The 25659-nt window shown below is 53.4% G+C and overlaps 13 protein-coding genes across 13 annotated transcripts; 8 read left to right on the forward strand and 5 right to left on the reverse strand.

Moving 5' to 3' along the window:
* The first annotated feature begins 62 nt into the window (after positions 1 to 62).
* On the forward strand, positions 63 to 1342 carry BGZ61DRAFT_71949 (uncharacterized protein). Its single transcript, XM_046257015.1, has 2 exons — positions 63 to 75; positions 139 to 1342. The coding sequence occupies exon 2, from the start codon at positions 521 to 523 to the stop codon at positions 1229 to 1231; it is 711 nt and encodes a 236-aa protein (XP_046100244.1). The 5' UTR covers positions 63 to 75; positions 139 to 520; the 3' UTR covers positions 1232 to 1342.
* A 1299-nt stretch (positions 1343 to 2641) lies between these two features.
* On the forward strand, positions 2642 to 4171 carry BGZ61DRAFT_71972 (uncharacterized protein). The gene has a single exon (XM_046257016.1). The coding sequence runs from the start codon at positions 2761 to 2763 to the stop codon at positions 3856 to 3858; it is 1098 nt and encodes a 365-aa protein (XP_046100245.1). The 5' UTR covers positions 2642 to 2760; the 3' UTR covers positions 3859 to 4171.
* A 205-nt stretch (positions 4172 to 4376) lies between these two features.
* Positions 4377 to 5316, reverse strand: BGZ61DRAFT_360565 (Cenp-O kinetochore centromere component-domain-containing protein; the record flags this gene model as incomplete). The annotated part of the gene is made up of 2 exons (XM_046241183.1): positions 4377 to 5176; positions 5247 to 5316. 2 exons carry the CDS (start codon positions 5314 to 5316, stop codon positions 4377 to 4379), a joined length of 870 nt encoding a protein of 289 aa, XP_046100246.1.
* Positions 5317 to 5590: 274 nt separating this feature from the next.
* Positions 5591 to 6914, reverse strand: BGZ61DRAFT_520530 (casein kinase I isoform delta; the record flags this gene model as incomplete). Its single annotated transcript, XM_046252454.1, has 4 exons — positions 5591 to 6101; positions 6151 to 6630; positions 6678 to 6750; positions 6810 to 6914. 4 exons carry the CDS (start codon positions 6912 to 6914, stop codon positions 5749 to 5751), a joined length of 1011 nt encoding a protein of 336 aa, XP_046100247.1. The 3' UTR covers positions 5591 to 5748.
* Positions 6915 to 7443: 529 nt separating this feature from the next.
* On the forward strand, positions 7444 to 8772 carry BGZ61DRAFT_315176 (uncharacterized protein; the record flags this gene model as incomplete). Its single annotated transcript, XM_046238860.1, has 3 exons — positions 7444 to 7647; positions 7705 to 7870; positions 8003 to 8772. Coding segments are annotated over 3 exons (1140 nt in total), but the record flags the coding sequence as incomplete, so codon positions are not given.
* A 1468-nt stretch (positions 8773 to 10240) lies between these two features.
* BGZ61DRAFT_457307 (uncharacterized protein) lies at positions 10241 to 11804 on the forward strand. Its single transcript, XM_046246637.1, has one exon. It carries the CDS (start codon positions 10368 to 10370, stop codon positions 11532 to 11534), a length of 1167 nt encoding a protein of 388 aa, XP_046100249.1. The 5' UTR covers positions 10241 to 10367; the 3' UTR covers positions 11535 to 11804.
* A 1194-nt stretch (positions 11805 to 12998) lies between these two features.
* BGZ61DRAFT_360192 (acetyl-coenzyme A transporter 1-domain-containing protein) lies at positions 12999 to 14765 on the forward strand (the record flags this gene model as incomplete). The annotated part of the gene is made up of 2 exons (XM_046241148.1): positions 12999 to 14383; positions 14435 to 14765. 2 exons carry the CDS (start codon positions 12999 to 13001, stop codon positions 14763 to 14765), a joined length of 1716 nt encoding a protein of 571 aa, XP_046100250.1.
* Positions 14766 to 15708: 943 nt separating this feature from the next.
* BGZ61DRAFT_457309 (kinase-like domain-containing protein) lies at positions 15709 to 16720 on the forward strand. Its single transcript, XM_046246638.1, has one exon. It carries the CDS (start codon positions 15839 to 15841, stop codon positions 16610 to 16612), a length of 774 nt encoding a protein of 257 aa, XP_046100251.1. The 5' UTR covers positions 15709 to 15838; the 3' UTR covers positions 16613 to 16720.
* Positions 16706 to 17599, reverse strand: BGZ61DRAFT_360254 (acyl-protein thioesterase; the record flags this gene model as incomplete). The annotated part of the gene is made up of 1 exon (XM_046241158.1): positions 16706 to 17599. The coding sequence occupies one exon, from the start codon at positions 17597 to 17599 to the stop codon at positions 16706 to 16708; it is 894 nt and encodes a 297-aa protein (XP_046100252.1).
* A 608-nt stretch (positions 17600 to 18207) lies between these two features.
* On the forward strand, positions 18208 to 18645 carry BGZ61DRAFT_481577 (uncharacterized protein; the record flags this gene model as incomplete). Its single annotated transcript, XM_046249304.1, has 1 exon — positions 18208 to 18645. The coding sequence occupies one exon, from the start codon at positions 18208 to 18210 to the stop codon at positions 18643 to 18645; it is 438 nt and encodes a 145-aa protein (XP_046100253.1).
* A 1144-nt stretch (positions 18646 to 19789) lies between these two features.
* Positions 19790 to 20890, forward strand: BGZ61DRAFT_360480 (DNA/pantothenate metabolism flavoprotein; the record flags this gene model as incomplete). The annotated part of the gene is made up of 1 exon (XM_046241175.1): positions 19790 to 20890. The coding sequence occupies one exon, from the start codon at positions 19790 to 19792 to the stop codon at positions 20888 to 20890; it is 1101 nt and encodes a 366-aa protein (XP_046100254.1).
* A 208-nt stretch (positions 20891 to 21098) lies between these two features.
* Positions 21099 to 22814, reverse strand: BGZ61DRAFT_481579 (uncharacterized protein; the record flags this gene model as incomplete). Its single annotated transcript, XM_046249305.1, has 1 exon — positions 21099 to 22814. One exon carries the CDS (start codon positions 22812 to 22814, stop codon positions 21099 to 21101), a length of 1716 nt encoding a protein of 571 aa, XP_046100255.1.
* A 578-nt stretch (positions 22815 to 23392) lies between these two features.
* Positions 23393 to 24824, reverse strand: BGZ61DRAFT_481580 (major facilitator superfamily domain-containing protein; the record flags this gene model as incomplete). Its single annotated transcript, XM_046249306.1, has 2 exons — positions 23393 to 24303; positions 24365 to 24824. The coding sequence occupies 2 exons, from the start codon at positions 24822 to 24824 to the stop codon at positions 23393 to 23395; spliced, it is 1371 nt and encodes a 456-aa protein (XP_046100256.1).
* Between the last annotated feature and the right edge of the window lie 835 nt (positions 24825 to 25659).

The following is a 25659-nucleotide window of genomic DNA, read 5'->3' on the forward strand; positions in this document are numbered from 1 at the left end:
AAATTCAGGGATGCCTCGTAGTAACTCTTGCCGCTAAGATTAGCACTTGCCCTGATTGTAAGGCACCGTCATTAGGTATGGAGCAGTAAATTGCCAGTTGTCAATTTGTACGAGACGCATCTGACCTGGAGTCTCCAGAAAATCAATATTTATCAGTGTTAAGACAACATAGGCAGCTCTCCCTCGCAAAAGAAAGCGCCCTACCTCCTAAAAACCCAACATCAAAACAAGGCGAGATATTCTATGAGGCATCTACAGAATTTGCTAATGGGAGTCCAAGTGACTTGCACGAGTTGTGATGGTCTAGGGTACGCGATGTGGAGGACAGTTTCGTACACTGTAGAGAGAACAGTGCATTTGATCAAATTTGAGTGAGGAGACACCAACAGTACAGTGCCAATATGGAGCAAACAATTGGTAAGCAAGTTGCCTTCGCACAAATGCAATTGTCTCAACCAAAGACATCGTCATCGACAAGAGAAAATTTACCACTTAGACCTTTGGCATCTCCTCACACAAAATGCATTTCCAGCCGATTGAGCACATGGCCGACGAAACCTACATTGCCCAGGGTGAAGGCGCTTACCAAGTGGAAGTGGAAATGGACGCACAGGCTGCCAACGACGCCCTAGACGATGTTTTCGGCTCTGGACCCTCGTCGCCCACCGCAGAGCATCATGACGCGCCTTCTAGCGCTGTTCACCCGTCTGACATGCGCCGATTAGAGACCGAGCACTCTACCGCTGGGTACCGTGAGGGCGTCAGCGTCGCCAAAGAGAGCAGCATACAGGCGGGCTTTGACGAGGGTTTTAGCCTGGGTGCCAGCGTTGGCCTGAGGGCCGGCCAGCTGCTGGGCTTGCTAGAGGGCATCGCTGGTGCTATGCGCGGCCGCGATGACCCGGATGCAGTGCGGGTGGGAGGGTTGTTGAGCGAGGCGCGGAAGGAGCTGAGTATCGGGACCATCTTCAAACCAGACTACTGGGCCGAGGATGGCAACTGGAAGTACGAGGTCCAGCCAGCCCAAGGTGAGGACGAGGTCGTCTTCACCGACGTAGCCGAGGCGCACCCCTTGATACGGAAGTGGACGGCGATTGTGGACGAACAGCTTTCCCTGTGGAAGATTGACCGAACGATCTTGGACGATGAGACCGGACAGCGCCTTGATTCGGTCATGGACGAACCGATTGCCTCGTCGGCAGTTCCGGCAGCACGGAAACCGCTAGATTGGTGAAGGAGATCCTCTCAAGCCTCAAGTTTCAGAAGAAAATGTTACATCCGACAGTTCGAAGGCGAAGAGTGAGCCGGGCCGGAGCCAGAGCTGGCCACACCCATCCAGCTTCCACAACCGGTCCGAAGACACAAGGGAGAAGCTCCATCGGGTTTCTATCAGGTACTTCACCCCTGAAAGCGAGATGGAGAGAAACACTCCCGAGCCGCCAACATAGAGGACGAGATGGGACACCCGCTGATGCTAGGTAGCCGGCTTTTGCCACCTGGCCGCCGGAAGGTAACTGCGTCCAATCCCGCACGGTATCTCTTAGCGGGGTTGGGAGTAGGGAGCGATTGGAAACGATCCTCAAACAAACAAGGCCAGACACCTACAGCCTCGTTCTCAATCTGAGAACCAGGAAGACCCGCAAGGAAAAGAGGGTACTTATGACGAGTCGGTATTGGTGCATTGGAGTTGTTCTAGATGGCGTGCATTGGCCCAGCAGCAATTCGCTCAATGCCACTCACACCCTCGGCGATTTACACATCCGAATTGGAATACGGTTTTGACAAAATGAGGTTGTTATGTTTCAAATGATGCCATTTATAGCTCTCTGTGTGATCTTTCCATACCCTGCAGACGTGTCGTGAGTATCGGGGAGGCGGAACAAACCCCATGGCAAAATATCCGCTCGCGAGATCCGCTCCAAGACAACTTCATCTCTGTGACCCGAAAGTCTCTTCCGAAGGACTATCCGCCCCTGATTGGGAGTGACGAGTTGTGAAGCGCTGGCTTGATACGGAGTTGTGGGGTTGAGCCGTGGTTGAAAAAGCAACTTCAGAAACATTTTGGACCCTACTGCAAGGGGGCACATCCAATCTCGGAGCTTTGTGTTCCAACCGGCCAAACGCCCTGCATGAAACTAACTCCGAAGGGCTCAGGTGATGGTTTGGTTCTTAGTGTCTATGCCGTGCTAGTGCAGGTACGCGGCGATCTTGCTGAACGATGTTTCGCAGCCTCTCCCGTTAGAGGGCACCTGACAAGACCGGATGAGGACTTGTCACAGAAGATCAGTCATGTTCTATATGCATGATTGAGACGGCGGCTCTGGGAAGATTACGAGTATGAAATGCATGACGGGCGTTGGCTACTCTCGAGATGCAAGGGCTCGTGGACTCTCGAAAGGGACAGAGGTTCAATCTCCGCCGCGAGACATGACAACTTGGCGCCTACGAGGCCTTCATCTCTCTTGATTCTGTTGTCCTTTTGGCCATGGGACGCCTTGATGATCGGCGGTTTTTGCCTCCCTTGAGACTCTGGGACTCGGCGTAATAACAACACAGACTCAAAGGTTGGCAGAATACGATGGCATTGGCAGCAGTTGAATGATGATAAAAGGAGCCATCAGATCCCTCCTCAGCAATCACATTCTCTTCATCACTCTCAGTTCATCGATCCCTCTTCCAGCTTTCAAGTCACTCGTTTGACCAGCCCTTCATTCACAAACCAGTCATTTATTCGCTATTTCAAGCAATCCCAACATCGCAACAATGAAGTACAACACCATCGCCTTCGCCCCCCTCCTCGCGGCTGTCGCCGATGCCACCAGCCTGCTGTCTCTCGGTATTGACATCAGCCTGCCCGGTGGCCTCTCTCTGCCCGATGAGTCCGTCGGCCCCACGGGCGAGCCCCGTGCGGACTGCATCAACGTCTGGCACCCTCCTCACCACGGCGTCGACATTGACGACTGTGACAACGACTCTGATGAGCACTGGCATTATGTCCACCCAGGCACCAAGTACCCCGAGCAGGAGCAGTACGCCTGGACCACCAAGACTGTCCATGCCACCAAGATCCATACCGTGACCGACTGCCCGGCCTATGTCACCGACTGCCCCAGCCATCACACCTATGTCACTACGGTCGAGGTCCCTGCCACCACTACCATCTGCCCCGTCCCCGTCAAGGAGGTCTACGAGGCTCCCACCACCAAGGACATGTACGAGGTCCCAACTACTAAGCCTATGTACGAGGAGGTCCCGACCACCAAGCCTATGTACGAAGAGGTTCCTACCACCGAGGCCGAGTATGAGGTCCCCTCCATCACCATGTCCTATGAGAAGCCCGAGGAGACCTCCACGTCATGCCCCCCTGGCGAGACCACCGAGATGTACCCTCCTCCCACCACCAAGGTGTACAAGGTCTCCAGCGTCACCCACCCGTACATGAAGCCCGAGACCACCTCGCGCCCGCCTGGCGAGGAGACCTACCCAGTCCCTGCCCGCAGCTCCACCAGTTGGATCCCCAACGTGCCCGAGTACACCACCCCCGCTGTCATGACTCCCGGCTACGTTCCCCCTGCTGCCGGAACTCATCCGATGGTCTGCCCGGGCCCTGGTTGCCCTTCCAAGTCCGTCCCCGGCTACGCTCCTCCTGCCGTCGGCACTTCTTCTATGGTCTGCCCCGGCCCCGGCTGCCCTCCTTATCCTACCGATGTTCCCACTACCATCATCCCCGTTGTCCCCGAGATGCCCACTGAGGGTATGCCCACCCCGACTCCCACGATGCCCGTCGTTGTTGGTGGTGCTGTCCGCAACGCTGGCGGTCTCTTCGCCGCCATTGCGGCCGTTGCTGCTGCCCTCGTCTAAATCTCATATTTCTCACATTCTTTTCAGCTTCTCAAGATGGATTACGTATTTACGATGTAATGCGGTTCTGGATTGAGAGGATTGGTGTTCTGAGAGCTAGAGACTTCTCTTTCTTGTATGGGTGCTATTTGTGGATCTTCGATTTACGGAGATGATTGGTGGTGTACCTATATTCTTGATACATATTCTTTCGTGCTTAATAGCAAGGCACCCCTAATGATTGTTCCTGGCGCTAGCCGATGTGACTAAATATACCTCGAAGCTACAGATAATTGTGAGCATGAGATTGGCTTGTTTATGACGAGACGAGAGACTTACCCGCCAGACATATCGATTGAGCTTTCTGCTGCTCGACTCTGGAATGGTTGGATGTCGCCATTGATTTGTCCTCACTGAGCCAAGTGACATAAGAGTGGACCAGGGCTGCCCGTGAATCAAAGCGGGAATTGCCTGATACTTCTGACAGCTTTGTTCGGTATCACAATGGGATGACGTGAGTTTTTGGCCCTGGATCTAAATCATCCTTGAGCATACTCCTGAAGCCTTTTCGCCACATCTTCGATGCGATCGTAGTTGCCGTATAATTCCTTGGTAGTTTCCCAATCGCGGCCCTGTTTCCCAAAGACCATGAGCTTCAACACCTTCCCGTCGTCGTCCATGACAACTCTCCCACTTCTCTCATCCGCCCAAGTGAATCGAATCTGTTTGGCCTCGATATCTGCGATGCCGACATCCACAATATCGTTTGCCGTCAAGTTCTCGGCAGTTTGATCGTGGAGTCCCAGTCCGCGCCGAAGGTCGGCAGAGACACCTAGTCGGTTGTGATAGCGCACAATCTCCCTCCTCAACGCCCTCACAAATCGGTCCAAGTCGTGTTGCGGAGGCTCATCACTCCCGGGCCTTCGAGCTGGTAAGTGACGTGCGGCAAGGCCAGCGATGGGGATGGCCGGGGGGAGTGTATGGCGGTGGATGCGAAGGTGTTTGGAACCGGAGTAGGGGCGGTTGAGCATGACGTAGTAGGGCCGCAGAAACTGGCCTCTGGACATGATTTCGAATCGCAGGCCGAGGATGTGGCCACCGTCAACGGCATGAGGGTCGGGGTCATGGACCTTGAAGGAGGTGACGGAGCTGCAGATGCGATGGAGACATTGCTGGATGTAGGCGCGCTGCTTGTCGGACTCGGCGAGGAGCTTTTTGCGGGAAGGGTTCGGTCGTCTGAGGTTGTGGGTGACGGCAGATGGCTGGAGAATGGTATGAGTCGAAGCGGCGGAAAGAATGGTAGAGGTTTCGATCTTGAGGTTCTTGCGCAGGGCGGCAGCTGCATGTTTTTGTTAGTTGGGTGTTGTTGACATTGGAGGATGGGAATATTTGGCTGCGACAGAGCTTACCTTGGGCTTTTAGTGAGGCAATCTCCTCATCCAGGAGGTCGCTTTCGGAGGGGGTACTTCGCGAAGACATGGCGATTTTGGGATTAGACGTGGTCGTGGCAATTGCACTGTTGGCGATCTTGGATCTTGTTTCTTTTGTTGACCAACGCGATACGATGCGAGTTGGCGCGTCATTCAGAGGGATGCATATACATGAGGAGGGCTGATAAGATAAGCGGCTGGTCCCAGTGGCTTGGAGCAGTGGCTGGTGACCATTTGTGGCTTGTGGCAGGCGACAAGACATTGGGGGGCAGGCAGAGGAACAATTCCTTGTTCAAAATCTCACCAAAACATCGAATTGAATGGCAATCTAAAAAACAACTAAATACACTTCGAGCAAGCTTGTTCCCTCGACGACTGCAAGGTGATGTGACTCATGTCCACCCAACTACCTCTACTGTCAAGCCAAGGCTTTCCACCACGGTGGACCAAAGACCCACGCCTCACTTTGCATGCTACCATCCTACTTAGGGACCACTTCACCGTACGTCTCGTGGAAGAGCTTTTCAGTCCAGTCGAACACCTTGTCGTACTGAAATCCCTGCGAGTTGTATAGGCGACGAAAAAGGTGACGGAGGTATGCGTAGTCGGGTTTGTCCTTGAACCCCAGCGATCGAGTATAGTTGATAAAGGTTTCGAATTCGCGAGGGAGTCCCTGGCATAGTGTCTCAACTGGTATGTTCATCTTCTTCTCCATAATCATCTTGTCCTTTTCCTCTTGGGTCGCCGCCTTTAGACCTATCCACGGTAGCGAGCCACCCTGAAAAAACAGCAGCATATATCCCAGGGACTCTAAGTCGTCACCCCGACACTGTTCTGTCCCGTGTTAGCAAGAAGTGGGCATTGTGATTCACAGAGTACCTACCAAGCCCCTTGTGATTGTTGAGACTGGCGAATCGAGCGGTGCCACCAAAGGGGCAACCTTTAAATCTCTTATCCTCATCTTTGTCGAAGACCTCCATCGCCATGCCGAAGTCGATAGTATGAAGTACATTTCCTTGCTTGCCAGCCCCCATCGTAAAGTTTTCTGGCTTTATATCGCGATGGATATAGCCTTTCTGGTGGATATACTGGAGTCGAGAAATGGCTTGGTCGGCGATGAGGAGGGTGGTCTTGAGAGAAAACCGTCCGCCACAATAGTTGAGTAAATCTCCTAGCGATGGGCCAAGAAGATCACATATCAACACATAGTAGTCGCAGTCGACTCCAAACCACATGAATCGCGGCATTCCAATGCCGCCGGACAGAGCCCTGAGCACGTCCACTTCATGCCTTGACATGTCAGGACCGTCTTTACAACGCATGAGCTTCATGGCGACTATCTCATTCGATTCGATATCGGTCCCTACGGGAGTTAGCATCGATTGGGAAAGACAAGATCTGACAACCCACCGATGTACACGAGGCCAAAGCCTCCCTGGCCGATTTTCCGGTCCACCCGGTATTTCTTATTAATGATGATATCCTGGAACAGATTGTAAGTGAGAACCGGATCATTGTGTCTGAAATGCGTGCGACTGTTACCTTCATGATGGATGTGGTTTCTATGGCAGCTTGGTGGTTTGGAGGTTGTCGTGCGACAGTGGTAAAGGTGAGAATGGAATGGCAACCAAGAACTAAAAGGGTCATTTTATTAATGGGCTGCGCGATACTGTTTGTCAAAAGAGACCGATACGGAACAATAGCTCTAGATTCTTCCGCCTTTGTCCTCCTTGTTTGCCACAGTTTGGTAGTCCCAGTTCACTGGTATGTGTACAGACAAACAGACAAACGTAAATCTAGCCTGTTCAGTAACAAAGGGAGCAAACTGCGATTCAATGACATGCAAGAAATACCGAAAGAAACCAGGCATGCCCTGTCAAGCGGCTTGCATCTTTGTAGAGACAACCTGTTGCGCATCATCAAGACCACAGCGATCCCTGATATAAATATCCACTGAGTTGAGTCAAACGATAGTCTCCAGCCTGGACAAGATCCCAGCTTCATTGCTGATAGTCGCAGTTCCTTTCAAGTGTCCAGCGTTACTGCCTGCAACCGACAATCGCCTGGAGCCTGGAACCTAGGATTGCTTCGTTTCCAATCCCGCAACTCACTCTCGATGGCGCCCATAAAAGGACCGCAGACTCAAACCCAACAGGTCACGCAAGAGAGTCCTCTCGCAAAGTCCGCTGATAGACGTAACTTCCCCCCAGGATTCTGGGATGACCTATCAAAAGTTTTTCTCACACCGCGAGCACTGCGAGAGATCGACCGACGACAAAATACTCATCCTCATCTGCTGTTCACGCCTCCTGAGGTGTATCCTATCGACCTTGTTCGATTCGCAAGACACGGTGGCCCAGACCTTAAGCATCTACAAGGGGTAAGACTTTCTTACTTTTTCTATAATTTATCTTCTAATTTGTGCCTGTCTGTCTAGTATCCCGAACCGAAGCCCATCACTGAGGATATGTGTTCACACTATCCTCTTTCCAAACTTGAAAAGTTCAAATTAGCAGGAGAAGACCCCCCACTCAAGACTTCATCCGCATACGACGCTTGCTTCGAAAGGCATCTCCGCGATCATGGAATATACATGGAGGGAGGTTCTCATGAAGAGGACGATTCTGAAGATGACTATTCTGAAGAGGACGATTCTAAAGATGACTATTCTGAAGAGGACGATTCTGAAGATGACTATTCTGAAGATGACTATCCTGGAGATGACTATCCTGGAGATGACTATCCTGGAGATGACGCTCCGATCTCAGAGCCTACAAATCTGGACGAAATCCGGCAAATTATCGTCGCTCCTAGAGCCTCTATCTCGTCGCGAACTCAGAAGTCAGTATTCTCGAAATTCAAACGACAGAATGAGGCCGCAACGGAGAAGACGGTCATGACCCGTGTGATCCCGATCATTGAGGGCAACGCGAACTTCTTTAATTGCCAAGATGCCCGCTTTACGAATCTTATCTCGATGACGAATCAGGTGACTGCCAGATTGCAACCAGACTACTTTGACGGAGCTCGAATAAGAGCAATCCACGAGAAAGTGCAAAACGATCTCAGCACGGTAATCATACCAACACACGACGAGAAGATTCCAGTCGCAACGAATTTCTTCCTTGAGGCCAAGTCTCCGAAGGGGAATTCCGTTGTGAGCAAGAGACAGGCATGCATTAGCGGTGCAAACGGGTGCCGCGCTATGCAAGCCCTACAGAGTTACGGAGAGGCTGAACTAATATACGACAATAACGCATACGCATTCAGCGCTACTTACCTAGCTGGAGACGGTTTACTTCAGCTGTACGCCCATCATGCAACACCGCCAACGAAGATTGACGGAAAGCCCAAGTATCACATGACCTTGTTGAAGGTGTTTGTGATACGCGAAAATCTTGAGATGTATATCCAAGGCATCACTGCATTCACAAATCTCAGGCATTTAGCAAAAAGGTACCGAAACCGCTTCATAAATATGGCGAACTCCAGAGCATCAAATGCAGAGCAGGTTACTGCCAAAGAAAGCCTTGGCACGGCGAGGCCATGCAAGCGGAAGCGCACTCCGGCCTCAAAGGCGGATCGTGCATCGAAGAAGCGAAATCGTTGAGCGCCAGGGTTGCTGAGTTGTGGGCCGGCGTCCGCAGTGGAACCATTACTTGAGAGGGTAGCAAGGGAGGAATGGATGATTCTTAGAGGGGATTGGGTTGATAGATACACATTGTGATGGTGCTAGTTGATACCACGGAGTTTTAGAACAGTTAGGCCTTCTATCTAGCTAAGGTCATTCGTGGAGTAGAGATCTGTCTAATGATTTGGCAAGGCGCGCTATTACGCTTCCTTAAACTCAAGCTCACCGGTTGCCTTGCCTTGTTTCCCTGTCCCAGCTGTCGCAATACTTGTGAAGAAGCACCATGTTAAGTGCCATAGATGAGTATATGTCCATTCTATCTTCCGACGCAAGTTCACTTCATTTGTCCATCCTTACCTTGCTGTTGGCGATAACCTCCCCTGTTTCTTGAGTGTGCTTTGCGTCTCCAACTAACACAACATACCGACTGGAACATAACATCAATCGGCTGCGCGCAGTTCTTTGTAAAGAACAACTGCTCCGGAATACAGAACACAGGCTCCATACCCTTCCGCTTTCCTCTGCTATATCAAAGACAGGTGCGCAGACCAACTTGCACTCAAAGTGTTTACAATCAATGAGCGATGTAGCTCAATACTACATTGGACTAAGAACCTCAACAAAGACGGTGTGGTGTATCGGAGTAGTGATCATCGGTCCCTTCATCCAAGACAAACAACTCCATGATTCGGGTCAGGACAAGCTCTGGGATTGTTTGCATCCCCCTCCCCATGTTAAGCTACATTACACTAGGAACTTTGACAAAGAGGTACGGTATTCGGAACAGCGATCACTGATCCCTTGGCTCGCTTCATCCAGGACAAAGAACTCCACGATTCAGGTCGGGACAAAGTTCGGGCTTGTTTGCATCCCCTCCACATCTTGAACGTCACAATCATCCAGCCCTAACGGGTATATTAAACCACTACAGTCTCAAACAGGGCGCACCGATTACGCGGCATTATTGTTAGAAATTGACATAAATTGACATTTTATTTGAGCGGCCATCAGCTACATGAAAGCCGCCTGCCTAACGCTACTGCGAATAGCAACTGACCGAGACAGGCCACCCACAACCTGCCACCTGCGACTAGCAATTCTAGAAACTCGTTCGCTCATACTCATGGAAAACCTCCCGAGTCAGCCCAGCCAACTCCGGCAAAGCAGTCCTCTTTCAGAAAGGGCCCAGTCCATTCCTAAAAACAACTTCTCTCCGGAATTCTGGGATCGCGCATCTAAAATCTTTCTTACACAGCGCGCAATACGAGAGTTAGATCGCCGACAAAAAAGTTATTCTGCCCTTCAGTTTACACATCCAGACGTACGACCTTCAGATCTTGCACGATTTTCAAGGCATGGTGGTCCAGAACTAAGCCATCTACGAGGTGTAAGACTCACCCCTTCTTCTTATAGCTGTCATCTAATTTGTGTATGCCTAGTTCCCTGAACCGAAAGGAATTGCGCAAGAGATGGAGTCTCGGCTTCGCATGTCCCGGCATACGCAGTTGAGGATCTCTAAGACCAAGATAACATCTGCGTACGACGATAATTTCCAATACCATCTAATCCACCATGCGGTATATCCTGCGGGGTATAAGAGTCCGACAGGACGTCGGAGTCCAGCGCCCGGCAATCTGGACCAAGTTCGTCATAACCTCTCGGCCTCCAGAGCCTCTGTTCTGGAACCACAATGCTCCGAATCCGAATTCCAGGACTTTAAGGATACGAACATGGGCCTCTCGCTGGAATCAGACGTCATGACGCAGGTGATTCCAGGGATTGAGGGCAAGTCAAAGATCCCACATTGGACAAATATCGAATTCACCAACCTCAAGTCCCTGACCTATGAGAAGACGGTTGCACCGAAACCTGACTCCTATGACGGGGTTCTAAGGCAAGAGATTCACCCGCAAGTTCAGATTGATCTCAATTCGATGATCATGCCTTCCAGAGTCCGCTCGAAGGCGCCAGCAGCACCAAATTTCTTCCTCCAAGTCAAGGGCGAAGACGGGACCTGGAAGGTGGCCCGGAGACAAGTGTGCCTCGATGGAGCCATGGGAGCTCGGGCTATGCACAGCCTGCAAAATTACGGGGAAGCGGAGCCGACATACGACGGCAACGCCTACACATACAGCGCGGCGTACTTCGACTGCGTACTTGAAGTGTATGCTCATCATATAACGGCGCCGACTCCGGACTCCTCGGGCCCGGAGTATCACATGACCTTATTGGATGTGATTCCAATGCATCTGAGTTATGAGATGTATGTCAAAGGCGTTATTGCATTCAGGAACGCGAGGGATATGGCAAAGAAACATCGAGACAACTTTGTCAAGATAGCAAACTCCAGAGCGTCTCAAGCGGAGGCCGGAGAGGAACGGCACCGGAAGAGTTGGGCGATGCAAACGTCGACGACTCGGACTCTGTCAACAGCGATGAGCACACCTCTCTGGATGGTCATGGTCATGGTCATGGGCAAGGTCCGAACCCGACGTCTGGATCTAAGCGGAAACTCAGCCCGAGTTCAAGCGAGCAGAGTGATGGCGCCCGGAAGAGTCGGACTCGTCGTCGAAATGCGTGAATGGTTGTTGATGGTGTTTGTTATGTGTATGCTTTCCTTTTGGGGGGACAGTTGAGGGCAGATCAGTCTTTGTTGGGGGAAACCCGGTTGATTGGGCGAGGTAGCAAGGAAAGGATAGAGGATAGAGGATGGAGGACATGATTTTTTTAAGGACGGAATCTCATTGTTTTGTTCACTCCTCGACATCATGACTGCTCGTGGAAGAACCTGAAGGCTGAATAACACTGCACATGAGTTGGAGATGGCGGTGCCACAACCTCAGAGCGGCTAGTCGCGTGAGTCCAGTGACGTTTGGACATGGGATTAGTAATGCGGGTTGGAGTGGCGGCCCCTGAAACCTGACGCGCGCCGGATAATTTTTGTGGAGGTGGGTGTCTGGATAAGGTAAAAAAAGGGTGTGATTCTCAGTGATTCTCAGTGCGACAGGGGGAGAGAAGTCGCTAATAAGTCGGGCGTCGCGTCGCAGAAGATAGAGACTCGGGGACTTGATTTCTGAGGCATCGGCGTCATGGTCTACTCCGTGGGTAATCAGGTATTATCCATTGACTCATTGTCGAAGGGTGACGCGCATGTGAGCGTTCCGCTTTGCCACTACAGAGCATGTAAACGGCGGACGGAAGAAGCAGCGTGGCCACATCTGATGCCATCCACACATATAATCAATCATTATTAATGCGGCCAGCGCATCCATCGAATCGTATCTGTTGTTATCCATCCTCCATTCCCTGACAAACCAAACCATCCCCCATCCATCCATCCATCCATCCATCCATCCAAATCTATCCAATCCGTCGGCGCCCGACTTCCGTTGAGGCCACGGTATTCCGTAGCGTAGCGGATGCGGTAGCTTGGACGCCAATCCAGATGCAGATGCGCAACGCCAGGTCATCCGGACTAACCACTAACCACTAACCACTGTACCTACTTTGTACGGATACGTAGCAGGGCGTAGGCTTCTTTTCTCTTTTCTGGCTGGTCTCTCTTAGTATTTTTTCTCTACCTACCTCTTGAAACCGCGACCCGCTCCCCTTCGCTGCCTGGACTTTGTCATCTTTTCCATATCGGGGCCTTGATGGATTGACGTCTTTTTTCTACTGTCTACTTGTTCTCTCATTCTCCCACACTCTCTCAACCATTTATCCAACTTCTTGCCTCTAGACCTCGACGTCGCCCCTTTACTTTTGCTTCTTCGTATCAAACCTCCAACTTCAAACACACCCTACTACGTAGTACTCTTTGACTACGCCTGACGCCACCGAGACACCGAATACGCCCCCGTCACACTCGCGCGCTTCCATCCTTGACTCTGCCGAACCCACCCTGCAGCAGCTCCCTTTCTCTCAGGGCCCTTCCCTCCACAGGTACTCCCGTACTCTGTAGTCCCGTACTTCAGCCTCTCAGCTCTCAGCTCTCAGCTCTCAGCGCACTCTCTCAGCCAACCGCCGCCGCCGCCTCTCGTTTCTTTTGCACCCGCGTCGCTCGCTCGCTCCTCGCGATCCCTCCCTCCCTCCCGCCACCTATGACCGCCAGAGCCCGAAAACCTCAAAAAACACCCCGCCGACCTCCCCTCACGCTCAAAACAGACGACGCGAATGCCGCCGCCAACGGCAACGGCCACGCCACCATGAGCAACGGAGTCGAGATGCGCCGCAAGGCCCCCAACTCCGACAACGTCGCCGACAGCTTCATGGCCAGCGAGTCCTTCTCCCTCGACGACCCCGTCCCCAAGACCCCGGCCCTCAACAACCACGGCTTCTTCGACCTCCCTCTCCAGGACCAGCGCAACTTCCTGCTGCTGGTCTTGTTATACTTCCTTCAGGGCATCCCAATGGGCCTGGCCACCGGCTCCGTGCCCTTCCTCCTCAAGAACCACATGTCTTACAGCGAGATTGGCATCTTCAGCTTGGCCTCGTATCCCTACTCTCTGAAACTCTTCTGGAGCCCCTTTGTCGACGCCGTGTGGAGCCCCAAGATTGGACGCCGCAAGACCTGGATCGTGCCCATCCAGTTCTGTTCGGGCTTCGGCATGCTGTATTTGGGGTCGCATGTTGAGGGCATGTTGGCTACGGCCGGCAAACCTGGCGGCATGACGGCCTTTTCCTTCATGCTGTGGTGGTTCTTCCTGGTCCTCATGTGCGCCACCCAGGACATCGCCGTGGACGGATGGGCGCTGACGCTGCTGACGCCTGGCAATGTGTCGTATGCGTCGACCGCGCAGACCGTGGGCCTTACAGCTGGCCATTTCATGTCGTACACCGTTTTCCTCGCCTTCAACGCCGCCGACTTTGCCAACAAGTGGTTCCGAGCCGTGCCTTCCGACGAGGGTCTCCTCTCTCTGGGTGGATATCTCAAGTTCTGGGGCTGGGCCTACATCATTGTTACCATTGGCCTCGGCCTTCTGAAGCGGGAAGAGAAGTCGCACAACGAGGACGGCGTCTGGGACGTGTACAGGATCATGTGGGGCATCCTCAAGCTCAAGAATGTCCAGACCATCATCATTGTGCACCTCATCGCCAAGATTGGCTTCCAGGCCAACGACGGTGTCACCAACCTGAAGCTCCTGGATAAAGGCTTCGGCAAGGACAACATGGCCCTGACTGTTCTCATCGACTTTCCCTTCGAAATTGGCCTGGGCTACTATGCTGGTATGTGGTCGCAAAAGTATACGCCCATGCGCCTCTGGTGCTGGGGCTTTATGGGCCGTCTCATCGCTGCCCTCTCCGCTCAGTTTGTCGTGGCCATCTTCCCCTCGGAGGGCGTGACGCCTTGGTATCTGTTGGTCGTCATCGCTGAACATCTCTTTTCGACATTTACAAACACCATCATGTTCGTGGCCGTCTCCGCCTTCCACGCCCGAGTGTCCGACCCCGTCATTGGCGGTACCTACATGACACTCTTGGCGACGTAAGTACATCCATTTATTGTTGCAGCGACATATTTACTAACATATTACAGGGTTTGCAACCTTGGCGGCACGTTCCCACGATACTTTGTTTTGCAGCTTGTCGATACCTTTACGGTGGCGACGTGCAACCCCGGCAAGTCTGATGCCAAGGGTCTCAAGGGCCCGCTTGTGACCGAGGCCTTCTCATGCGCACTGCAGGTTGAGAAGGAGAGGTGCGAGAGCGGAGGAGGCACGTGTGAGATGATTCATGACGGATACTACTCTGTAAATTTGCTGTGTGTGGCATTTGGTGTAGTGACCTTCTTGTGGTACATCAAGCCCAAGGTGCTCCACCTGCAGAGCTTACCCCTACGGGCCTGGAGGTTGACGGCCGGGAAATGAGTGGTATTGAAAGAGGAGGAATAAGAATAAGAATAAGAATACCATCCGCCATGTAACTGTATTTATGTATAATCAGTATGGGGAGCATACTACACCCATACCCCATCCATATCCCAAGAAATAAATAGAATCCGGGTGAGATGAAGACATCCTAAGAATAAGAAATCATTTATTACAAACTCCACCTTAACCTTTAAAATACTATGTAGAATGGTAGCAGTTATTTAACAACGTATCTAACCTCATGAGCTGTATGGACATTTAATTCTACTCTTTGACATACAGAATCCAGACATAAAATATAAGATGAGTATTGCTATTGGGGCAGTATGCGTCACGTAACCTACTTTTCCGGCAGCCGCCGCAGCCTGCAGGTAGCAGCTATCACAAGCTCCTACAAGTAGTAGGGGCCGGGGAACTAGAGGCAGGGGCAGAGGAAGTCATCCCGGCTACACAACTGGGGCCCTTACAGCCACCGGAATAATCGCCGGGCTAGGCCTAAAGTTACGAATTTTCAGAGGAGAGACTACAGAGATATATTTTTTTAAAATAATTTAGCTGCAGCTGGGCTTACGGGTTGTTATCTTATATAGACACCTGTTAATTTACTTATTATTCGTTACGTTTCCTGACTTATACGTAAATTTAGTGTAACAGAGAGAAGATCCAAAATACCGAGCCAAAAAATCGGGGTCAAATAACGCATGCATACTGTGCCAATGCCAATATGGTACTGTGCCAATAGTAATACTCTAAGATATATGTACATGTGGTTTCGAAGACAATGAATTTTGTTCTGTGGCTTTCCTGAAGATGCAAGGGAGTCTAGAATAGACCCACCGTGGCTTAGGTATTGTTGTTGGATGAACTCAGGACAATGAAAGTCGTCGGCATGAACGCACAGCTCTTATTCTCAGCTTTGACTCATCTATGACCTTAAAAGGGCTCAAGAAGTCTCCCCGAGGTGAGGTCAGAGAACCTCGCCGCATCTCCCACCCTAACTATCAGTCTGTAGTGCTTCATATCCCTTCTGCCGTCATCACCCTCCTATATTTCCGCTCTGATAAACAACCATGGCTCGAACAGTCTCGAAGGAACAGCTCTCCAAAGCCACCAGATTATCTACGTGGTCCCCGGTATTCAAGATCGATTCCAAGACGATCATGAAAACCGGAGACATCGTCCGCATGGCAGAAGCCGAGGTAATGAAATTCGTCCATGCCAACACCTCCATCCCCGTCCCAGAGGTCCACAGCGCATACCGAGATGAAGCCTCAGGGCATGTCGTCATCCTCATGGACTTTGTGGAGGGCGAGAACCTCGACAAGGCCTGGCCGCGATACACGGAAGCCGAACGGGAGTCGGTCATTTCGCAGCTCCGCGGTTACATGGCGCAGCTCCGCAGCTTCAAGGGCACCTTCATTGGGAGCATCGACGGCACGGCGTGCAACGACCAGTATTTCTGCGAAGAGCCGGAAGGATACGGACCCTATCAATCCGAAGAGGAGTTCAACCAGGGAATCGTGGCGGCGATGAAGAAGGATCGGCCATACACCTTTGTTGACTGGAAATGCGATGTCTGGACGAACGTCCTGAAGGGCCACGAAATTGTTCTGACGCACAACGACTTGGACCCGCGGAACATTCTAGTCCAAGGCTCCAAGGTCGTTGCTATCCTTGACTGGGAGCTCTCTGGTTACTACCCCGAATACTGGGAGTACTGCAAGGCGGTGGGGGCCTCTGGCTGGGAAGATGCATGGAGTCGGAGTCGAGCGGTGGATCAAATCCTCAAGCCCTATCACCAAGAACTAGCTGTCTTCTGGAATTCTCGAGAGGTTATTCACTAAGGATCAAAGGTTTGTATAGTTAAAGTATGCTTTGGAAGTAAATGGGTTCAATTTTAGACCACCGCCTCTGCCTAGATTACTAGGAGAATGGATCTAATTAGATTGTTTAATTGCGCCTACTTCCCACCCAACCCGTGACACAATGAAGTTCACGATGTCATCAATTTCGTCGGGTATCTTGTACCAATGGCCCTGGTTCTCGTAACATTTCCAATCTACTTGATATCCCGAATCCCGCATGACCTGTGCCGCAGCTTCCCCCAGGGCGCAAGGAACCTTTTCATCAATGCTCCCGTGTCCGAGAAAAACGGGAGTACGACACGAGGTTCTTTCTTTCGTTGGCTGTTCTAGGTAGCTCAAGGACTGCAGATCTCTCTCGAAAGTTTGTGCTTTGACACTTGGGTCTTGTTGGGCAGGATCGTCATCATTTGAGAAAGGGTCGTCAATGAAATCATCTTCTGCGACGGCAATCTCAAGATCCGATTGATAAGTAAGATAGCCACTCATGCCAATGTAACCGCCGAGTGGGTATTCCAAGGAGAGAAGGACTGCGAGTGACATGGAGCAACCCTGGCTCAGTCCTCCGAGGATGATGTTTTGAGCCGGAACACGTTTGAGCTCATCTTCCAAGATGGCCAAAATTTCCACAGCCGATTCAGCAAGGCCGTCCAGCTGGATCTCCTTGCGATAAGACGGATCTGGAAGGCGGGCGATGTCGAACCACTGCGTAAGCATCGAGCGACGAAAAGCGCTGGAGCGGCGACGTTTGGATGTAGGGAAGACAAAGCGAGCCCCGGGCAGAAGCTCCGTCAGCCTACAGCCCGATGAAGTAACTCCAGTGTCCAAAAGCTCTGTTCCGAACTTCTCGCCATTGGAGCCGAGCCCGTGGAGGAGAATGAGAGTATGGGTGTGAGGTGCCTGGGGCTCGACTACAAAGATGGGGTCGCCAGCCGAACGTGGCGGTGTTGACGTTTTGGAATGCGACATTTTGGATGAAAGGATGATGGTCAGAGAAGGTTGGAGGAGGGGAAGAGAAGTTTTGTGAGACGCGAGGTCGGCAAGTGATATACCAACTCCAATATAGGGCACAAAGGACAACCACCCATTCAGACACCGGCCCTTTGTGTATGATGAATCGTTCAAACAATGAATATAAATTCGCTTAAAGCATGATTGCCATTGTCAAACGGCTTGTTTGTTCGTTCGTTTGTTCGTTCGTTTGTTTCCCTGTTTGTTTGTCGAGAATATGAGGATAGTTACCATGACTTGACACGATTTCCCTTTCCCGAACAGCGCGCTTTATCACGGCGAACATGCAAGACGGCACGGCCCATGGCTATAGCCATAGAATAACCTGTAAACTGATTATAAGAGAACAAGTCGGTTGCGTGCAAGATGAGGAGGAAAGATAACTCAACGCTCCAGTCGATCGCCGTTGCTTACTCTGGGCATATCAGCCTGCCGTAGTGCATGCCATACTGGCTACCCTTTTTACTTTTATACTCCACTTAGGACGTCTCACTATAATGGGTAGGCTCGAAATATATATTGCGTTTGGCCACCGCCGAGGCAGTGACCCCGTGCATTGGATGATCATGCTCCGCGCCCCTGATTCCACAAAGTGCACATGGTACCACGTCACCGGCGGCCCAAGCAAGGGCACTGAGTACGAGCTTTTAATCCAGAACAACAAACGGTTCAAGACCTTTGGCGTGTCGGACCACTGCTACGTTGGCGAAATCAGCGAGCAGGATCAAAACAAGGTAAAAGCTGCCGCGAAGAAGGTCCCCGCGCAGAGGTGCCAGGAGTGGACAGTTGAGGTTCTGAGAAACCTGGAAAAGAAGGGCCTCGTGCCGGTCGGTACCAGGGATTACTGGTTTGATCGGATAGAAGCCAGTCCGTATTCCACGGACGGCGTACACGGGTTGGCAGGATCGTCGGGTCCTCAGTGGCTTTGGGACGAGGGACAGCAGGATTATAGATACTGGGATGAGGGCTCTGGGGGCTGGGTTTGGGCGTCTGAATCCAACTAATAATAGAATGAATGCTCTCTTACAACTATACTAGGTTGGGTGGATCGTTGATTGTTTCCGTATTTCAGTATTTATCTGACAACTCGATTTTCCCTCGATTGTGCTGATACCTGAGCCCCTTTGCGCTTACGAGTAGACAATGTGAGCTCATCGTGGGAGATGAACTCTCCATGCAATTCCCCAACTTTAAGTCCTAAGAATTCCCTGGGGGCCGATAACTACTTGACCAATGCCGTAACCCAATTCCCACTAATAGATCTGGCCGTCGGACAGGACAATCGACTCACGGCGTCCCGGACGGCACCGCACGGACCAGACGCCGGGCCGCATCGCTCAGCGCCCCGCGTTTGCCCCGGACACCACCACGATCAGATCATGGCCGTGAGTTGAACAAATCCGGGGCTTCACTCGTGACGAGCAGAAAGAAAAATCCATCGTCTTGAATTCAGTTCGCCTCAAGTTCAGAGTAAGTCACGCCCCCTTCCTCCCCAAACACCGCATCCCACCAGCCTCCAGCGGGGCATCGTTATCGCCCTGTGCTCCCCCCCCCCCCCCCCCCCCCCAAAAACAGCCGTGGCCCGAGGACTAAGCTTGCGATCGCGGGCTACCAACTCGGCATCTCTTTACCCTCAACCCCCTCAAATGGAATCCTCCGGCGATCCGGACGCGGGAGACGATCCCTCGGATAGTCGGAGAAGCCCACACATGTCCGAGCAGGATCCCTCAAGCGAGGGACTTTTTTTTTTCTTTCCCTTTTCATTCTTATTAATTACATGGAGACCACCACCCGGGATGGATACTGCTTCGTAATTGTGAGCACAGGGTGATGGGGCGTTGTTGCGCGGACAAGGTGACGGAAATGCGCTCCCCAGCTAACAAAATGGCTCAGCCGTCTCCGTTTTCCTCTTTTCCCTCATCGCAATCGCCTCAGACCGTCGCGGAGCAAGACTCGGCGCCACAGTCCTCGCTCTCCCTCTCATTCAACTTGGCTCGCCGGTCCTCCGGGTCAGACAGCTCCGGGTACTCCGCATCAGACTCCGGCTGCACGTCCGGCTCCGACTTGTGCTCCGACTTGTGCTCCGGAGCCTCACTCTCCGCCTCTTCACCACCGTCCTCCACCACCTCCTCCTCCTCTCCCCCCACCATGGCCGCGCCCGCATCATCCACTGCCGAGGCCCTCGCCGCCGAGGATGTCTACTTTGCCGAAAACCCGGCCCCGCGCAACCTGGAGGCGCACACGGCCCTCGCACGGGGCTTCATCGCCGCCCACAGCGCCGGCGGCCGGCGTGTCGTGCTCATCACCTCCGGCGGCACCACGGTTCCCCTGGAGCGCCAGACGGTGCGCTACATCGACAACTTCAGCGCCGGCACGCGCGGTGCCACCAGCGCCGAGTACTTCCTCGAGGCCGGCTATGCCGTCATCTTCCTGCACCGCCAGTTCAGCCTGCTGCCGTACTCGCGCCACTACTCGCACGCCACGGACTGCTTCCTGGACTTCCTGACCGAGACGCCCGGTGATGGCCGCATCGCCGTGCGCCCGGAGGACGAGGACAAGATGCGCGGCGTGCTGCGCAAGTACCGCCAGGCGCGCGACAACAACATGCTGCTCATGCTGCCCTTTGTCACCATCGTCGACTACCTGCACGAGCTGCGCGGCATTGCGCGCCTCATGCGCCCCCTAGGTCCCGCCGGCTTGCTCTACCTCGCCGCCGCCGTGTCCGACTTCTTCGTGCCGCCGGACCGCATGGCCGAGCACAAGATCCAGTCGACCAACGCCGTCGACGCCCGCAAGCAGGAGGACGAGGAGACGTTTGACAACTTCGACTCGTCGCCCGCCGTGCCGCGCTCCAAGCGCCTCATCGTCGACCTGGACCCGGTGCCCAAGTTCCTCAAGAACCTGGTCGACGGGTGGGCGCCCGAGGGCATGATCGTGTCGTTCAAGCTGGAGACGGACCCGACCATCCTGGTGCACAAGGCGCGGTACAGCCTGGACCGCTACCAGCACCACCTGGTCATCGGCAACCTGCTGTCGACGCGCAAGTGGGAGGTCGTCTTCGTGAGCCCCGGCCGCGACGACCAGTGGGTGCGCGTGCCTCGCGAGGGCGGTTGGGGCGAGGCAGAGCTGCGCCCGCTGCAGGCCGAGGAGCTCCCGCACGAGGATCCCGGCGTCGAGATCGAGGGTCTGATTATTCCCGCCGTGAAGGAGTTGCACGAGCAGCATATCAAGGGGTTGAAGCGGGACTGAGCATCTTGGCGGAATGTGCGCATTAATAACAGGGGAGCACACATGACAGTGGAGGCGGATTCTGTATGTTTGGAGCAGATACAAGATGAGCCGTTACCAAAACAGTATAGATGTTATTATTTACACCTGCTATGAATGTACATATCCAAAGACGGGCTCGTGTCAGACTGGTGTTGGGGGTATAGCCAAGTTCACAACAAACACTACTCTACTCCTTGCAACCACTTCGACAGTGAGTCGACTCTTGGCCGACATCTTCCGTCTCCAGTCGACAGAAGCAAGACGCAGTAATAGGAACATCCGCCATGGTGACTGCTTTCGCCAACGCGCCCTCAGCCTCCTTTGCGGCGTCGGTGCGGCCCAGCTTCCGCAGACACTCGTGGACTCCATGCAACGCCCAGACGTTGTTTTTATGCTGCAAGGCGCGGGAGAGAGTGTCATCCATGCCCAAGTCGGCCATGTACGCCTCGAGCGCTTGCTCGACATGGCCCTGCTCCAGCGAGAGCGCACCGTAGGCGTGTCGCGTGGGTTGCATCCACCCCCATGGCTCGTCGTAGGGGAGATTGTCCTCGCGGTGCATCGCCTGGCGCAAGTGCTCATACGCCACGTCGAAGTTGCCCCGTCGGTATTCGATTTCACCGTCTAGCATCGCCTCTGCCACGCCGAGAATATCTCGACACGTGTTGTTGAAGAGAGTACGCGACGCCTGCACTCGTGTCACGGCTTGTTTGAACAGAGCCCGCTGATCATCTGCCTCCTGGACTCTTCCCGTCGCAGCAAATGCAACCCCCTTTGCGTAGTGCAGGATCGCCGTGGTCGTCGAGTAGAGGTTCTGATCCTCTGGAAGTTCAAGGTCAATTATGTCCTCCCAGCGGCCGAATCGAATCGCCACGTGTGCGCGAAGCGTGAGGAACGCCTCGAGCCAGTCCGCCATGGGGGGCGATTCCACCTGCAAAAGACTCTTGGGGATGGAGGCCTCCACTTTCGCTACGGTGTCGATGGCCACCTTGTATTTGCCGGCAAACATGGCAGCGTAGACGCTGAAGTGATAGTCGTGCGACCGATAGAGGGTGTAGAAGTTCAGAGGCCCTGCCCTGGACAGGAACTTCTCATCGGCAACGCTTGCTTGGGCATTGGACTCGATAGCCTCCTGGTATCGCCCGCAAAGCACGTCGAGGTGGCTCGGCATGTGGTGCAAATGGCCTCCGTCTGGAACAAGTCCACGGAGATGGTTAGCCACAGGGAGGGCAGACTCCGGAGAAGGCGACATCTCCATCAGATGGATGTACATGTGCAACAGCCCGGGATGCTGAAGAGCGCCCTGCAAGGTGAGGGCACGATCGACGATTGCCTTAATCTCCAGCGTTCGCGCTCCTTCGGTGGGCTCTCCGGTTCGCAGATCCCACAGCTGCCATGGCGTCAAGTTCATGAGGGCGTCGACGTAGATGGTGATGACGTCCAAGTCGTCCACGAACGCCGCGTAGACCGTTCCCATGGCGTCGGCGAAGCCTTGGTTCCAGGCGCCGCAATTCGGAGCCGGCTGCTCTTGGGGGTACCGAAACTGGAGGGCCTTGATCAACGCCTGCTCGACGGGCGTGACGTGGGCCATGTTGGCGAGGGCGAGTTGAGCTGCCTTGTAGCCCCGACCGACTGCGATTGCCAGGTCTGTGTCGTCAAAGAAACTCCATTGCTTGTTGTAGTTGGGGCCGACGGAATACGCCAGTCCCCAGTATGCCATGGCGCAGCTGGCGTCGGATTCGATGGCGCGCTCGAAGCAGACGACCGACTCTTCGTGATTGAAGGCATACGCCCAGACGAGGCCGCGGTCGAACCATGTTTGACTGTCGTCGGTGGCCGCCGTGACTTGGCGATGGTATGTCCCCAGGTCGTATCCATAGTCGTCTTTTCCGGGTGTTTGCTGCATCTTGAGGGTATTTGAAAGAGTTGCTTTGAAAGAGTCGCTTTGAAAGAGTCGCTTTGAAAGAGGCCCTCTGAGAGAGCAAGTATGCCAGCAGCGTCTTGAGCTTTATCTTGGCTCTCCTACTCTCGTGTTAGATGCAGATATGTGGAGCAGCGGGATCTAGAAGCATGATGGACCCAACACCGTCGCAATGAAAGCCGAGGCACTCGACGATTGGACAGAATTAATTCCCGAAATCTATCCACAACGCAGCATGAGGGGCCGGTCACGCGGAGATCTCGCATCGCACGACAGTGGGAGATATCTTTGAGAGTTATTTGAAGTAGATAGACCTATGGATAGACACTACATAAAGGCATTACCCACAGAATCGCACAAAATCGGTCCGCAGGCTAAACTCCAGGTAACTCACAATGCCAATGCTATCCAGAGACGCCTGACCCATGCATTTGCCCGTTTTCCGGTTCCTTTTATTCTTTTCCAATTTTATCAGTAAATCCCAAACTCCTACCGTGGTATCGTTTTCCTTTTTACTCATGTTGACAATCTTTTTATGTTGAGCCGCGCTCGAGGTTGAGAATCTAGAGAGCTGCCGCCCAGCTCTTCCATCCCAACATGCTCACCTTGGCCGCGCAAAATGCGACGATAGAGCCCACATACACCGTGCCGGTCATGACAATGAGCCCCCAGTACGATCCGCCGTTGACCTGTACCACGCTGCCACCGACGGGTATGCCAATCAAGCAGGCAAAGGACACCACAGTGTATGTAGTCGCATAGTAACGTCCATACTCTTGCGTCTTGCAGAGCCTTCCAATGCATACAGGGGCAATGGCAATGCTTGTCCCGCTCGAGAATCCGAAAAGCACGGCGAAGAAGAGGACACCACCTGTGGTGTGACCCAGGGGCAGCCAAATGCACAGCGTCGCCATGATGGAGAGGAGGACGGCAAGAATACTGACGTTGTATGGGCCGATGACGTCGGCATAGTAACCAGGGAGGACTCGTCCGACAATTGACCCAGCGTTCAAGATAGGCAAGAGGTTGTAAGAGAAATCCTTTCCAAAGCCCTGGTGGAGCGCATACGTCGAGATGTAGCCAAGCGGGATGAAGAGGGAAAACTCGAGCAGGAAGATGCCAATGGTTGTGAAGAGGAACGGGAGGCTCCTGAAGATCCGAAAGTCCGGGTGGGCGGTGGCATTCTTGGCTGGAGGGAGGCGGGATCGGATGAGGCAGATGCCGATCAAGCTGCACAACAAGCAAATGAGAGCGATGACGCGGGTTGCCCACGCATACCCGATCTTTCCAATCAACGAGCTCAGCATTAGGGGGTAGATGATGCCGCCCAGGCCGCCGGCGGTTGATGCGATACCTGTGGCCAGGCCGCGGCGCGCTTTGAAGAAGTGGCCGACTGCAGCAATCGAGGGGGTAAAGAGGAGCGAGGAGCCAAAACCGCAGAGGAGTCCAAAGGCAATGATGAAGTGCCACAGTTCTGTAAACGATTAGCACGCGCGGCGAGGACATCCTTGTTGGGATATGTAAAGTAGACTTACGGGTGCAGAAACTCATAAAGATCATGCCACTGACAGTGAAGGCAGAGCCAGCAATGACGAGCCACTTGGGGCCATACTTGTCGAAGACTGGCCCGATGTAGACGCCGCAGAAGAAAGCAAGGAAGGTGTAGATGGAGAAGACCCATCCAACCGTGCCTTCGCTATAGCCCTTGAGTTGATTGTCAAGAACATAGGCCTGGAAGGTACCAAGAGTGTTCATTAGTCCCAGCGAAGCGAAGAGGGCGAACCACGAACCCGCGACCACAGACCACGCTTGAAAGCCGCCTTCGGGATAGGTTTCTTCGTAAGATGCCGACGAGATTACAGTTGCGCGCTTCTCAAGGTCAAGGCCGGTTTGGCCGGGGCGAACCTCCGGAGTGATCTCGGCGGCGTTTTCGACATCGCTGAAGGATTCGGCGCCATCGTGAAGGGCGCGAGAGGTGACTTGGTGGCAATCCATATCTGTTTCGTGCAGTTGCGTTCTGTCTTGACTCGTTTCTTCTCGCAACTCTGGTCTTTGGTCGACTTTTCAACAGGTGCCCATACTGAAGACTCGGAATTTTTTACCCCAGTGTCGGAGGGGGGCGTTCCCCAGGGATCGGCTCTGATATAGTGTGGTCGGGGTTCGGCGCCGTCCCAGGCCAACAAGGGCCCCGTTTTCGGAGGGCGCATCTGACGGGTCCAGCTATTACTAAGGGATTGAAGCGTAAGGTAATGAAAACTCTTGATTTGCTGTTTTGCTCGGCCCTCGCGTTTCCTCGCGCCTGGCTCCACCTGTTCGCGGATACTTGCGGTATGGAGTTTGCGAGCTAGTGAGATGCGCTGAGCTGAGAAGGGTAATGTTATGGCGAGGGTTGGCGAGGGTTGGCGACATCGCCGGAGTTCGATCCTGGTTGGCTTTTCGTATTCGATGCAAGGCGACGGTTAGGTGTGAGCATCAAGGGACTCTCTTGGTTGCTTGGTTGCTTGGTTGACATGAGCTTGACTCTAAGCAGCTCTCTTGTTCGAAGTGATCTTTGCCTGCACCAACCGGCTTCTTATTCGCTGCATGGCAAACCGTCTCGGAGTCTCCTTCTCCATCCCTCAGCCCACACCCATGACGCAAAATCCCCTTCTTTAATGGATCCCTTCCCCGGGTTCCACCAGTCGACGCCGGCAAAAGAGTCACATGGCCCACATGATATGCAATTCTTTGACCGTATGTATGCACGCCGCACGCTGCAATCACCGTGTTGGCTCATCTGCAGACGCCGCATCGGCTGAGACGTCGGACATCGACCTGCGCCTGCTGTCGC

The sequence above is a fragment of the Ilyonectria robusta genome (assembly GCF_021365365.1).
Source record: "Ilyonectria robusta strain PMI_751 chromosome Unknown BGZ61scaffold_19, whole genome shotgun sequence".
NCBI classification, from domain to species: Eukaryota; Fungi; Ascomycota; class Sordariomycetes; order Hypocreales; family Nectriaceae; genus Ilyonectria; species Ilyonectria robusta.